The sequence below is a fragment of the Brassica napus genome, chromosome C7 (genome assembly GCF_020379485.1).
Source record: "Brassica napus cultivar Da-Ae chromosome C7, Da-Ae, whole genome shotgun sequence".
NCBI lineage: Eukaryota > Viridiplantae > Streptophyta > Magnoliopsida > Brassicales > Brassicaceae > Brassica > Brassica napus.
Window position 1 is genome coordinate 29338224 of NC_063450.1, and position 15851 is coordinate 29354074.

At 34.3% G+C, this 15851-nt stretch overlaps 1 protein-coding gene across 1 annotated transcript; it reads right to left on the reverse strand.

The window, feature by feature from the left end:
- Positions 1–9806: 9806 nt before the first annotated feature.
- LOC106395725 (precursor of CEP6) lies at positions 9807–12522 on the reverse strand. Its single transcript, XM_048762502.1, has one exon. It carries the CDS (start codon positions 10298–10300, stop codon positions 9995–9997), a length of 306 nt encoding a protein of 101 aa, XP_048618459.1. The 5' UTR covers positions 10301–12522; the 3' UTR covers positions 9807–9994.
- Between the last annotated feature and the right edge of the window lie 3329 nt (positions 12523–15851).

Genomic DNA, 15851 nt, shown 5'->3' on the forward strand with positions numbered 1-15851 from the left:
TTTTAAGCATGCATGCACCCTTTAGTTTACGAACTATACATAAGCTCCATTTTGTTTGTATATGGAAAGGGAGGAAAAAAACCAAAATTCGTGTACACAGACAATCGTAATGTGGGAATACATCGCATTGAAGGTGGAATTCATATTAGATAAACCAAGAGGGAAAGAAATAAAGCAGCATAACACAAAGCAATTCAACTAAAGTGCAAGAGTCATCGATTACAATCACGCGAAACACAACGTCACAACGAGCAATACATAGAAACCCCAGGCAATACACGACGCACCCACAACATCATACTTTGTCACAAGTAAATGTCTAAAAGATAGCCCTTCCATCTTCTTAATTTGTCACAGCAACATATAACTAGTGACCAATTCCGGGACTGTTCCCGGGTTTGGTAGGCCGGAACGCATCCAAGGAATGATCTTCTGTCTCTACCTTGCTTGAAGTATTCAAACGGCTACGACCAACTTTCTTCGAGATACTAGAGATCCCCAAAGACTTCAGTGGTCGACCTTCAACGATGTGAGTCTCTTGGATGAGAATCAGCACTACTAATAGCAAAACCAAGGTTGTCAAAGTGCATTTAGCCATAACAATTATCTGAGGTAGTTATAATTTTTAGAGTGCACGAAACGAACAATAAGCGTAAGAAGTATATATGTACGGAGACTATTGTGTAAGAGTTGAAATAAAGTATCAATGACTTCGACTCTGGATGCTATTTATGGAGAAGAAAAATGACTAGCTGGACCATGCATGTGAACCTCCAACAAATAAAGCAATAAATTATTTATTTATAATACATAATATATTTACTCCTGGAAAACAATTAGGAGTTTTGTTATAAATGTCAAGCTTCTAGGAATATTCTGTGAATAGAGCTCATTATATTCAAAGTTGCAAACATATAGCAAAAACCGTTTAACAAGAATGGCGGTGCCAGATAGCATTAGTGTATGGATGAGTACATGCATGTCCAAGAAAAATATACAATTAATTATCCTTCTAGCTATAATTGTAAAATTTGGGTACGAGATGTAACCAAAATCATCCTTAATTAGGACAGGAAGATACATATGTCTCACGACATGGTTCAGGATTTTCCAACCACATCACGGCTGATAAGTATATTTGAATTGATTTTGAATGTGATCTCTAATTAGTCTCTTATCTATGTTGATATCAGTGATATGTTGTCATTTAAATTACCTTCTGCTTGTCTACAACTCTCTAAACAACCCCATATACATTCCCATTAAAAATTGAGATAACCAGGTATTTTGTAGTTTATGGCATATTACTTTTCGTGTGAGCTTGTATTTTAAACTCAACTAGGCCTCAGTATGAATTTTCGGGTTTTGATTATTTATTTAACTAAATGATGTATTTGTAATATTTGATGTATTATATTCACTAAGTAAATAACTTTTTTGGCGTCTTAAACCATATATTTATGACGGCTATTCGATATCATATAAAAAATTGAACATATACATGTAATTAGAGAATTGTATACGATATATAAAAATAAATTTTTATTGTGACGTCCTCGTACGTTTTTGGTTGATTTTGGTTAAATGCCATTAAGTTTCAAAGTTGTACTTAACCATTACGTAATCACCTTTGGAAGTTGATTTAATGAAATTAAGTTTAAATTTGATTAAAGAAACCTCATTAATCTAACTGGAAAAGACAAGCATTAAAATTGGTAGTTTAATTTAATTTTCACTGGCAATGAAGGGTAAATAAGTTAGAATATTTAGGGGTATTTTTTAATGGGTACTTCTCTTTTAATAATATAGATAAGTATTTTTGAAATAAATTATATTATGTAAGTTTTCCTTTAAATCAACATACAGTAAAAACTCTATATATTAATAATGTTGGGACTATAATAATTTATTAATTTATATAATTATTAATTTAGAGAAATTTTCCATTTTTAAACTTATATTTTTAAAAAATAGTTTTTATTTAAGAGAAAGAAAGAATATTTTATTTCATAATATTACATTTAATTAAAACTTTATATTTGAGTTTCATCTATTTTTATGAGATCATTTGATAGATTTTATGTATGTTGAATACATATGGAAGTATTTTTTTTTTTGAAACACAAACTTTCATTCATTAATTGATAAAGCTAACATTAGGTGAGTTCATTAAGGCAACCTCAGCCACCAAGGCTTGTTTTGCCAATGAATCTGCCTCACTGTTTTTCTCACGAGAGATCCACGAAAATGAAATACATTCAAAAGATAGAGCAACATACTTAATATCAGAGACGATGTTGTAGAGTGCAACCATAGGATAGTCTGAGGTCAGGGCTTTGATCAGTTGATCACAGTCAGACTCGAATCTCACCCTAGTGAGACCAAGCTCTTTGCACTTTGTCACAACCTCACGCAGAGCCAGTCCATCTGCTACGAGTGGGGAGCCTACAAATCTCCTCGGCGAGGAAAAGGAAGATGTTCTACTCTGCGATTTAACAATCCATCCAAGCCCTGCAATATTATTTGCCTCCGACCAGGCAGCATCAGATCTTACCAGGACACACCTCTCCTGAGGGATCGTTCTAATTGGTTGCGAGCGGCTCAAAACAGGGGTCTTGTGCTGGCTGTCGTTCCATTCCCGAGCTGCAGCTATAGCCATGGAGATAACTTCTGTTGCCGAGAAGCCTTTATCCTTGAATATCAAACTGTTCCTTGCTTTCCATAATTGCCACAGAATCCAAGGCGCTAGAGCTCCCGACGAGAGTCCTGTCGGGGGGAGATTTTTCCTAGTGCAGAGACTACGCCATTCACTTCTCAAATCTACCGTTCCGCTGTAATCACTGCTTGGCCACACCGGTGCTGATTTCCAGACCTCTTTAGCGAATTTGCAGTGAAGGAACAGATGATCAATAGATTCGGAAAGACCACAAAGATTGCATTTCCCATCAACTTGTATTTGTCTCGCCAGTAGTTGTTCACTAACTGGTAAGGCTCCATGGAGTGTTTTCCACACAAACAGTTTAATCTTTGGAGCAGTATGGAGGTTCCACACATTTTGCTTCCAATTGTAGTCAGGTTCTCCTTGAGGTATCAAAGCTTGATCGAGATGGAGCAGAAGAGCAGTCGCGTAGCCTGTCTTCGTCGTATGTTCTCCACTGGCAGATTTTAACCAAACGATCTTGTCTGGAGCTCCACTCAGGCTTGGCTTCAACATTCTAATCTTCTCTTCTTCAAACGGGAGCCACTGGCTTATCCTTGCAAGATCCCATTCATTTTTCTCTGGCAGGAAAAGTTCTGCTACTTTGAGATTGGTAAGGTGTTTCGGGGCCGATCCCATAGGTCTTTCTCGTTGGGTGAGGCTGAGCCAGGGAGATTCCCACACACTGAGGTTTGCTCCATCACAAACAACCCATCCCGCATTCTCTAATATGATATCTCTGCCTACCAAGATCCCACGCCATCCATGAGATGGAGCACTGCTAACATGACATGTCAGAAAGTCACCGGTGGGGCAGTATTTGCCGAGAAGGATTCTTCCAAGAAGGCTCTCAGGATTTCGAATAATTCTCCAGCTGAGCTTAGCTAAGAATGCATCATTGATGCTCTGAATATCTCTGAAGTCTAATCCGCCCTGCTCCTTCGGGAGGATCAGTTTTGTCCATGCAATCCAAGCGATCTTATTACTACCGCTGCTGTTATCCCACCAGAATCGGGTTAGGGCGGACTGGATTTGCTGGCAAAGGGAAACCGGGAGCTGAAAACAGGTCATGGCAAATGACGGGATTGGGGAGAGAACACTTCTAAGCATCGTCATCTTCCCGGCGGTTGATAGAAATCTGTTGGACCAGCCGGCTGCTTTTTGCTTGATCCTGTCAACAATTGATGCGAAAAGATCTCTTTTCTTCCTACCGAAGAGTTCTGGCAGTCCCAAGTATTTGCCCGTTCAACTTTCATTTTGTACCGAGAGAATATCCTTGACTGTATCTTTGAGCAGCGATGGGGTTCTTTTGGAGAATGTGATGGAGGATTTGTCGGTGTTGATGCATTGTCCGGATGCTTCTTCATATTGAGTTAAGATCCTTTTCAGGACCTCGCTACTTTATTTGCTTGCTCTTATAAAGAACATGGTATCATCGGCAAATAGAAGGTGGTTTAGTCGGGGACTCCCCCGAGCTACACTAATTCCTTGTAGGGAACCCTCCGATTGCGCTCTGTTACATAAGCCCGAGAGAACCTCACTACACAAGATGAAGATGTATGGTGAGAGTGGGTCTCCTTGACGGATTCCCCGACTCGGTGTGACTTTTCCTCTAGGCGTGCCATTAATGAGGAAAGAGTACGTAACAGTAGATATACATTGCATCACAAGAGCTATCCATTCTGGGTGAAAACCCAGCCGACGCATCACACACTGAATGAACTCCCACTCTAGTCGATCGTAAGCTTTGCTCATATCGGTTTTCACCGCCATAGTGCATCGCTGTTCCGCGTCTGACGTCTTGAGATAATGGAGGACTTCATGCGTAATGAGAACATTATCCGAGATGGCCCGACCTGGTACGAAGGCGGACTGGTTTTCGGAAATGATTCAAGATAAGAGAGGTTGGAGTCGCTTCGTCATAATCTTCGAGATAATTTTATAGTACACATTGCACAACGCAATGGTTCTATACTCCGCCACTGTATGTGGGCTTTGCACCTTCGGGATGAGCCGAATATGCGTGTCGTTGATTTTTTCCGGCAATCTGTCCGAGTTGAAGAAACCTTGCACTTCCTTCACTATCTCCATGCCTACCGTGTCCCAATTGGAATGATAGAAACAAGCGGAGAAACCATCCGGCCCTGGCGCTTTGTCACGTGAATGGAGAAAGCAGCCTCCTTAATATCCATCGCTGATGGGGTTCTGATCAGTCCTTCGTTTTGCTTTGAAGTCACCATTGGCGATAGGGCCTGCTGTACCGTCTCTTCTCTCTGCCCGTCAACTGAAGAGAATAGTTTCTGAAAATACTTGACAATCACTTTCCCTATCTGGTCTTCTTGATAAATTGATGTACCATCTTCATCTTCTATTACCGAAAAAGCATTAGCTCTCTTCCGGTTCTTCGCAGTAGCGTGAAAGAACCCTGTATTACGGTCTCCGAGACTAAGCCAAAGCAGACGGCTGCGTTGTCTCCAGTATGCTTCTTCTGCTATGTAAGCTGATTTGAGTTCGTTTGACACTCTAGTAATCAGGTCAGTGTCATTGACGGGACTCGTTAATGCTTCTTCCAACTCTTCTTTTTTTTGTTCGATAATGAGCCTGCTGTTCTGGTACTGTTGTTTGCTCCATTCAGCGATGGCAGCCCTAACAGCGCTGATTCTGTCATTGACAGATGTGTGATGCACCTCGTTCCAGACCTGGCTAACTAGAGCTTTCACTTCGGGATTGTCCCTCAGTCTTCTATCAAACCGAAAGATGCCTCTACGCTTTCTTTTGTCTGGTTCGAAAAAGGAGACAATGGGTTTGTGGTCGGAGCCTTCATAGGTCAGGTACTGTGATCTCGCATTTGGAAATAGCTCCGCCAGTCGCCATTGGCTACCGCTCTGTCTAATCTGCATCTGACCAAGAAATCTCCTCTCTTTCCCCTCCATGAAAGACAGTCTCCTGAATGTTTCAGGTCATATAGATCACCTTCAGAGAAGAATGTACGCAGGTCTGAGAAGGAGCTTTCTGGTCTTTCCGGTCCACCGACTTTCTCAGCATTGCAGGTTAAATCGTTAAAGTCGCCTGTGATGAACCATGGAGCCGTACGAGATGAGTTTATGGACAGGAGATGATCCCAGAAGATCCGTCTCGTTGGCTTGTCAGTATCAGCATAAATAAAGGAAGCATAAAAAAAATTTCCTTCATATTCGATGCAAGTGTCAATCAGATTAGCACAAGCGCTCAGTACACTTAATTTACTTTCCTTCTTCCACATGAGAGCCAGACCACCAGCGCCATGCCCCGTCGGGGGGACTAGATGACTATTTTCATACTCCAGCTGCTTCGTCTTTTTGAGCACGAAGCTATCGGGATTTTTGGTTTCTGAGAGGAATAGAACGTCGGAGAAAATGGTTTTTTCATCTCTCCTAACCTACGAACTGTCCGGGGATTCCCTAACCCCTGACAGTTCCAACTTCCGATTTTTAAGGACCGAGAGAAAATGGATTTTGAAAATCCATCTTTCTTCGTGTAGAAGCTGGGATCATGTTGCACAGAGGTTGGTCTTCTGAGTTGGTTGTCGATGAAGACTTCTCTCTTCCTGCTCGGGATGTACCCACTTTAGCTCTTGGGTTCCGGGTTGTTGGGGCATCTGCCTTCTGTGTTTTCCGAGCTAGTGTGGCGGCTTCAACTGTGTACTCTTCCTCTTCAGGGAGGTAGTGCCTCTGGTTTTAGGACTGTTCTGTGTTGTTCTCCTTCCTGGGGGACGTCCTGGTTTTCATTTTACGCTCGCAGTCATCACACTCTGATCAGTGGGGAGCGAAGGAGGAGCCATAGGCTTGAGTCTGAGTTGGGCGGGTATCCTTTCCGCTGAGAGATTTTCTTCTGCGCTTCTAAGATTTTGGTAGTCGTCTTCATTATCTTCCAGGGACGCTTGAACCATTCTTGCTGCGGTTTCTTCGAGTTGACCCTCTGCTTCTGCCCTCCGGAACCTCTCCTTGCGGGCAGCACTCTCCGACGGGTCAGCACATTGTGTATACTGGACCACAACCTCGTGTACTTCCTCAAGTGCTTCATTGAAAGCTTCTTGAGGTGCTGGAGTTTTGTCATTTTGAAGAGGATTCCCTCTTACTGATAATATTCTTCCTCCTGTAGTAGAATCTGATCCTTCTCGTCGCTTCAGCCCTCGTCCCCTAGCGGTTACGATATCAGTGTTGGACTCCATGTTGTTGTAATTACGTCTGGCGTTATCATTTCTCTGTGGAGATCGAGAATTCTCGTCTCTGCGATATTGAGGACTCCCTCTCTGACTTTGGACAGAACCACTATCATGTCCTCTTTGCCAATCTCTGGATGATTCTCTGGAGTAGTGATGGCGATTCTCTTCATGGAGGGAACGGGATCGTCTCTGGGTTTCAATGGTGTGTCTTGCATCATATCTAGCTTCAGAGGATCTAAATCTGTAGGCTTTTTCCCGGGTACGGTTTTCAAAGTCTGAAGCTGAGAATCTGAAGACCTCTGTTCCTGGCGGCTTGTCTCTTCCCTGAGCTCCTGGTGATGAGTTGTTGTCGGTTGGGCCTTGTGCTTTAAGAGCTCTCTCCTCGTGTTTTACCACTAAGCAGTCTTTGATGTCGTGGTCCAGTCGGAGGCACTTTGAGCAATGTCTCTCTAACTTCTCATATACATATGGAAGTATACAAATCAGTTTTTATATGTAATTCGATAAAGTAACACCAAAATAATGAAATAAAAAATAAAAATTAGAGATACAATTCATTTTGAAGATTTATAAACAATAAAATGCTTTATTTATGTATATATAAAATTGATATATATCGTAATTATTAATTTATGATTTTAAGGAGACCATATATTTAGCTTAGAAATTTTCTAAATATTATTATCTTATTATTTTATCGAATTATGTCATATTTTACCCCAGCCTAACTTGAAACCGGAAGATTTTATTAATTTACCGTGTTTATTAATTTATAGAATATCAATTTATAGAGTTTATACGGTATATAATATTATCATTAATTAGGGAAAACGTATATAATGATTGGTGAATATTTGCACCGAATAATAAAAAGCATATTCCTCGGACTCCATACAAGTTCGAACCAAATTGATGTGAATGTGGTCATCGTTAAAAAGTGTTAATTAAGAAGATGAGTGCACGTTTAGACTGTCAATATTCAAGAAGGAGCCAAGTCCTTTTAAGTTTTAACTATATAAATGTTTTTAGTTTCTTAGAGAACTTTTTAAGATTCTCACGAGATCTCGTGATTTTACAACTGGTACTAAATTAGTGTTTTTACTGCACATGCATAAGAAATGTTTTTGGATCTTCCTGTTCGGGTGCTTTGCGGCTATATAATATGCATGTTACTGTGTATATATTCATTTTTGGGTAAATTTAAATATTATACACTTATATAGTAAAACTTCATGAGTTTGACATAGTGTGCTCATAATGTGTTAATTATAGTTTAATTTCTGTACATTTAAAGTAGTAAACGGGTAGTATGTGCCTCAAGTATTATATGCAATTTGATAATACGGGTAGTATGTGCCTCAAGTATTATATGCAATTTGATAATACTTGACTATGCTGAGTAAAACCTCACAGTAATCAAAAAAGGTTTAGCTATACTATTAGTATTAGGATGTCACATTGTAATATTTCCCATTTGAAAATGCAAGAACCAGATTCGACGATTTTAGACTTAAGGTTTTACCATTCATGAATTGTTTAATAATATAACTATAAATGCTTTATATAAAAAATATATGGACAGATAGAGAAGTTCTACCTATTATAACAATTATCGACTGTTTTATCTTAGATGTTCCTTTTAAGTTATACATTTATGTTTAACAGAACTACAACCAAATTTTAAAAATTTATATGATACCACAGACTTATATGTTCTATAAATCTTTCAATAACTTGTAGTATTTCTAGTAAACAAAACAAAAACGGTTATATTTTGATAATGCCTCAAATTACATTAAGGTTTACTAGATTCATAAAAGTCATTTAATAATATAAATTTCATTAAAATTAAGTTATAACCATGGTCGGACCTAGCTAGGGCTGAAGGGGGTGTGGCATGTGCCCCCCACTAAGTTATTTTTCTCCCATGGTAATTAGTAATAAGCTTATTAAATACTCACATAAATTCAACATTAGTTACCAGACCTTGGTTAGTGCCCCTGCATGAAGCACTAGTGTCTAGTGGTAGAATAGTACCCTGCACCAGCGGTATTTGCCCACCCTACAAAATGTATTATTTTTACTATTCAACAAAATAATTACCTTGAATATGTACTTGGGAAATTTTCCAATAAATGATATGAAATGTTTAATGTAAATTATATTATTCAACAGAGTTCACCATTGCAACTGCAACAAAGAAAAACCATTATTTATTACAATCACTTTCTATATGTATATTGTACAGTTTCAACTTCAGCTAATGGAGACCGAAGAAAAATGTAATACTCCATCGGTTTCGAAAAGATTCATGTTTTAGAAAATAAAATTAGGAAAAAATTATTTTTATCTTTTCAATGCATTATTTAATGTTAAATTGTAAACTTTAAAAATGATTATTATGTTTATTAAAAATTTATTAGTTAAAAATTGTGAGAAATAGTTAATTAAAAAAAAACAATTCATTAATAATCAAAATTTAATATGTTTTTCTTAATATGTAAAAAAATTAAAATTTATTATCTTTTGAAACAGAGGAAATATAATATTTTCCTATTAATAGTTTTTAATGCGCTATCTTAATTGTAATAGCTAAAAGAACTCAATTAAGACATTTTAATTTCATTCTCCCTAATTTGGAAATATTTAAACCTTGCTTTTTCTATCGCCGGCCATCCATTTGTAACTATTATTTTTAAAGTCCCAGTTTTGTATAAGATGTCTTTTTACACACAAACACACACATATTATATATATATAATCTAAAAGATCTCCATGCTTTGCAATTTTACATTTTAATTTGCACATGGTGGCGAGTAGTAAGAAGCTCACTACGAAGTATTAACATGCAAATTCATGCAAGAAATAAGGTTCCAAATGAATTAAAACACAAATCGTATTTAACTTTATTAATGAACTAATAACTCATAGTCAACCAACTTATGAATGACATATCATAAACTACGTAGACTAAATTGAAATTACACTTAACACAATAATTTAGGATACATTGTAATTCTTTTTTTTTAAGGATACATACATAGTAATTTAGTAAAAGCAACTAAGCAGTACCCTAAACTATATGAATCTTTTTAAGCCTTAGGCTCACTGTTCTTGACAGCATGTCCAACGTCGGAACTATGTCCTGGTGTCGCTGTAGGCTTCATGAAGTCATCTTTAAGCCCTTCAACAGTATCATTATTCTCCTTCATCTTATGACCAATGCCCGGACTATTACCTGGTGAAGTAGGCCCGAAATCATCAGTGTAACCGGCCGTGAATTGATGATCACGATCTTTACCGTCTGTTTGCAACTGTCTTGCCTCATTGTATTTTATTTTATCAAATACAATCGACATGAAGAGAATGGTATGAATGATATAAGCTGAGAGTTTCATGTTATTTTTTATGTCTGGGATTAGTTTCTAGGTTTATGAGAGAAGACGCTTGAGATCACACGACTGTGTTTTAACAAAAGAGATCACCCGACTTTGGCTTATGTTTTTAAGTTACTTGAAAGAGCGATCGTTTTATAAGTGTAATATGAGTGGAAGTGGAACAATGAGCCCAGTGATTTAACTTGGACCGTTCAGTATCAATTTTCCGTAGTATAAGAAAATCCATTGTGTAAATTATAAAACAAAGGTGGTGTAATAGTAGTATTAAACATATATATGCTTTAGTAGACAAACGATATGATGGACGGCAAATAGCCAAGCTTAATTTTAAAGAACCCTTCGTATCTTTTAACGTACATCTAATATCAGAAACGTCGGTTTCAATCATCACAAATATAAATCAACTTTAAATTTATAAGTTTAGTTTGTTGTTATTATCTTATAGTAAACAAATCAAATATAATTTAATATGACACAATCTAAGCGTGCAGATGTCCTGAATCTCTCATAGTGTTCCATTGTTGAATATACCAACTCATACTTGTATACCTTTTGTATTTTTTCAGTGGAAATAAAACATAGCTGGTGATCAACATTGCTGGTGATAATAAAGATATTAACTATGTGTTCATATAAAACACTACATTTTCCTAAGTTGTAAACTGAGAAAAAACTGTAAGCATGAAGGGGAAACCAAAGAAAAAAAAAAAAGAGAAGGGGAAACCATTTTATCTGCTCCAGTCAGGACTGGACTAACCAAGGTTTGATAATATAAAAAATATTTTCGATAACGATCACTAGCCCTGAATTGAAATTGTTTATAAAATGCCAAAGGGTAACTAAGTTTCCACAAAAGCCGCCCTTCCCTCACCATAGAAAGACAGTGATGCTTGAATGGCCCTCTCCCATCTGGCCATCTCCTTATAGATAATATATACAAGAAAATTATATATACTTTAGACTTTTAAAAATATGGTACAAATCTTGAAAGAAATCCTGTTTTATTTATAGATGTATATAATCAACAAAAAGTAGCATGGTTGTTGGGAATTGGAATGCCTCTCTTTCTTAAATCTTTCGTTTAGTTAATTTTTTTCAAGAGACTTCACTAATTTTATCTTTATTTATTTAGAAAAAGATGGCCTGAGAAATTATTTTAATATACGTTTTCAATAAATATCGTGTTATATATACTGAAATTTTGCATTTGTTGAGATTCCCTGGGTATATGATCACATTCTTGACTCCTAAAGTATATTTTAAATTAGGACACTCCACTCACAACTACAAGATTTTCTCCACTACCAAAAGGGTTGGCTACCATCAAGTCATATTTTATAAAATGTTCGTACAAAAAAATAATTGTAATCATTACATGTACCAATATTTTTTCATATTTTCTAATTTGCCTTCTAGAACCGTTAATTATGTGGTAAAACTTTGTTGCTCTGAATGTAGTAATTAATCTCTTATTTGTTATTGTTGTTTTCTAACGATGCTCAAGAACGAGTTGTTTTCTTTTCTTGAGAACGGGTTGTTTCTTCCAGATGAATAGGTAAAAACAAATAAAGTTAGATTAAAATTGGTTAAGTGAATAACAAAAGACAAACAAAATCCTAACATAGGGGAGCAAGCCGTCGAGTTTCTTATTCTCTTTTTAGTTTAGTTTCTTTTTTTTACAGCCTGTTGTACTTCCAAAAAAACCAAAAAAATAATACAAAAGCCTTTTAAAAAAGTTCTCTGTGTTTTATTACATATGAAAATCTGTGTTTTCAACAGGAAATTCGAACTTGAGAATAATAAATCAATTATGTCATCTCTTAAAATGTCATAAACATATGAAAATCTGTGTTTTCAACGGGAAATTCGAACTTGATAATAATAAGTCAATTATTTTATCTCTTAAAATGTTAATTAATTCTTTAATATATATTATATTAGATCATCTAATCAAACCAAAAGGACTATTCATTCGCTCGAACGTTAACACAATCACATGCAAAATGCCTGAATCGATGTTTCATTGCAAATTTTTGAAATACTTCATCGGTCCAACCAATATCACTAAGTTCATTATCAAGAATATTTTGTATAAAACCCAAAAAATAAAAAGAATATTTTTGTAGGATTCAAATGTATCTAAACGTCGCCATGCGATTTTTTTTATATTGACACTTGTTTTCATTTGTTCTGCCCATCCATTAAGTTTTACTAGATCTCGATCGGTTGCGCGGATTTTTGTTTTCATTTATTTTTGTATAAACATTTTGTTTTTAATTCTAAATTAGTATATATTATAATATATATGTGTCTATCAATTTTTAAAACATAATAAGTTTACGGTATGTTTTTTCTTTGAATAGATTGTTTCAAACTTTCACATGTATTTGTATCTTTTTATATATATATTTTTTCGGATTATTATTTCATTATTAAAATCGTAACTATATATATAAAGATTAGTAAAATATTGTTTTATTGTCATATCCAAAGATATTGTAACATTTCATAAATTTAGAAAGTTGTTAAGAAATTAAACTTTTCGCTTTATAGATTTATATTATCGAGTAAATAATTAAATATTTAGTTTTCGTTTAATTTTTAAAATAAACTATATAGTTTAAAATTTGTTTTCATTGGTTTAAGGTATTAAAAATTAATCATTGTTAGATAATATGATTTTTGTTATTTAAAAAAAAATCTTTATACTTTTAAAAGTTAACATCGGCAAATATTTAAATAATTAACATATAGAGCTATTACAACATTAAATTATATCTATTTAATTTATAATATCTATAAATCCAATGGATCATCTATTGTTCAAATCTAATTATTGATAGTCCAATAAAAATTTCTGGTAGGCCCAAAATCAAAATGATAAGATTATATATTAAATGTAATATGACTTTGTAGGAATAAGTGTATTAAATCTATTTTTAAAAAAAATCACGCATGAATCAAGGTTGTGATTTCTATTTTAATATATAAGATTTGAACTTTTAATGTGTCCGACAACGCCCCCATGCTTGTAAAAAAAATAGTGAGTGTTAAAAAACAAAATATAGCCAAGTTGCTATGAAACAACATTAAAGATAAAGTACTGAAAGACGAGAAAAGTTAGTTCGTCAACGAGTGAGTAGAATCAAGTCAAAGGCACCATTGCCATCAACTTAGCCACCAACTCTTCCCTACCACTAAGTTTTTCTTTATCGTTTGTCATTATAATAACTTTTTAAAACCTGTGTCTTTATTACCAAATAAGACTATACCAATTCCAGATTAGTATGTAACATCAAGAATATTGACTTCAATTCTCAGTTGATTTAGATACATATATATATAGATATACTATATATTAACCATTCTATGAGTTAATGTTTTGGGAAGTTGTATTATAAATTAAAATTTAAGTTTTAGTATGTAACATCAAGAATATTGACTTCAATTCTCAGTTGATTTAGATACATATATATACAGATATACTATATATTAACCATTCTATGAGTTAATGTTTTGGGAAGTTGTATTATAAATTAAAATTTAAGTTTTAATCTGTGTTTTATTTTCTGAATTGGATGTTTTGATTATGATTTATATGAATATAAAATAAAATAAAACATTGGTTTTAAATAATGGATTAGGGTTTTAAATCAATAATTTTGATAATTATAGTTCAGTTTAGTCGGAGTGATATATCTAGTGTTTGTTAGACTGACTTTTACACCGGAATAACATTTAGAGCGAATAAACCAAATATGATCGGATCTAACATTTTTCAGAATGATTTTTACACCGATCAAAACTTGGTTTAAGTTTTTATGGACAGTCGATAAAAGAAATATAGTATTTGTTTGACAGTGATACTTGACTTCGATGAATTGTTTGTTAAGTTTTTTATAAAAATAACTACATGAGTATTTAGCTGAATATGATAATTTGATATAATATCAAATATTTTGTATTAGCTTGAGACAATTAAAATTAATTCTTCTGGACTTTGTTGATGTCAATAATTGTTGTTTATATATGGGAAATTAGGCCAAATGACCAAGAAAAAATTATAGTTCATTAACTAACCAAAATCTACTTTCTCTCTTTTTTTTTCCTATCTCTCTACCTTCGTACTACAAATTTAATTTATTTTTTTCTGTTGGTATTTTTCACAAATAAACCCTTTATATATTACAGAATATATTTTTTGGTAAAAATATATTACAAAATATTTTATAATATATTATATTACAGAATATTAGTAGATATGTATATTACAGAATATTAGTAGATACAATATAGTAACAAAATATTACAATCTGCGAGTTACAATTTCCACCAAATGAAATATATCAAAATGCATTCAATGCATGTGTAATTTGATATTATTTTATGTCTAATAATGATGACTATGCATTTTAAAGCAGTTTTATTGACAAAAAGGGTGAAATTTACATAACATTGATGGACAAATCAAGCAGACGAAAGAGTAATGTTATCTACGAACGTTTTTGAACTTTTGACCAAAAATAAAGACACATATGTATACAATTTGAATTTTGAAAGGCAAACTACAGAGTAATTTAGGAATAAAATTAGTCTTTAGTTGTAATTTATTGTAAACACTTGATAGTCGACTTATCCCACACTTTTGAATATTCGTTCCATATAAAAAGAATATGTGCAGGCAGTGCAGGCAGTGCAGCCCATTTAACGTCGTGTTGAAAATTGAAAAGGTTGATACTTTTTCTTTTTCTTTGCCTGGTTCCTACACGCAGGGAAGTCAGTTCAAGGGCCTACCACACTTTCCGACCACAGACTTTTTGGTTTCGTTTCAGTTTATTCTTTTATAGACCTTATTATGTATTTAAAACAACAATTTGCTATACGTAATCACTCATAATTAAAATAAACAGTGGCTTATATTATTTATAAAGGACTCAAAAAGTAAATAACATTGAAAGCAAATCAAAAAGGTTCTTTCAGTTCACCACCGCACGAATGCCGTAACTTTTTTTTCATGTATGGCCTTTTTGCATGTGAGCACATGCATGATTATTCTTTAGCATGAAAACGAGTTATAATGTATTTTATAAATTACATATACAATGAATTAGGGTGGTTAAAATATACCTCATTCTGATTAATCAAGATATTTTTTTAGTTTTTAACGCATATACAAATACATATACTAGCTATTATTTTATTGACTAATAAAATAAAACTTCAAAATAAAACTCTACATCCGCACTCTACTATTTCAATCTTAAATCTCTACAATCTCTATTTGGAATACAAGAAATAAGATCAGATTTATGTCACAGTTTTTACTGCAAAATATAAATAGAAGTAATTTATAGAAATGTATAAAAGTATATAAAATGCCATGTTTGTGTTTAAATATTAAATCATAATTTATATAAAACCTTCGATTAGTTGTTCAGTTCTTATGATTATTTTTGCCATATTTATTACTTAACAATGTGTATATTTTACAGTTCCCGATTGATTGCTTATACGTATGAAGTATCATGTGTACTCAACCTTGAGTGGATCG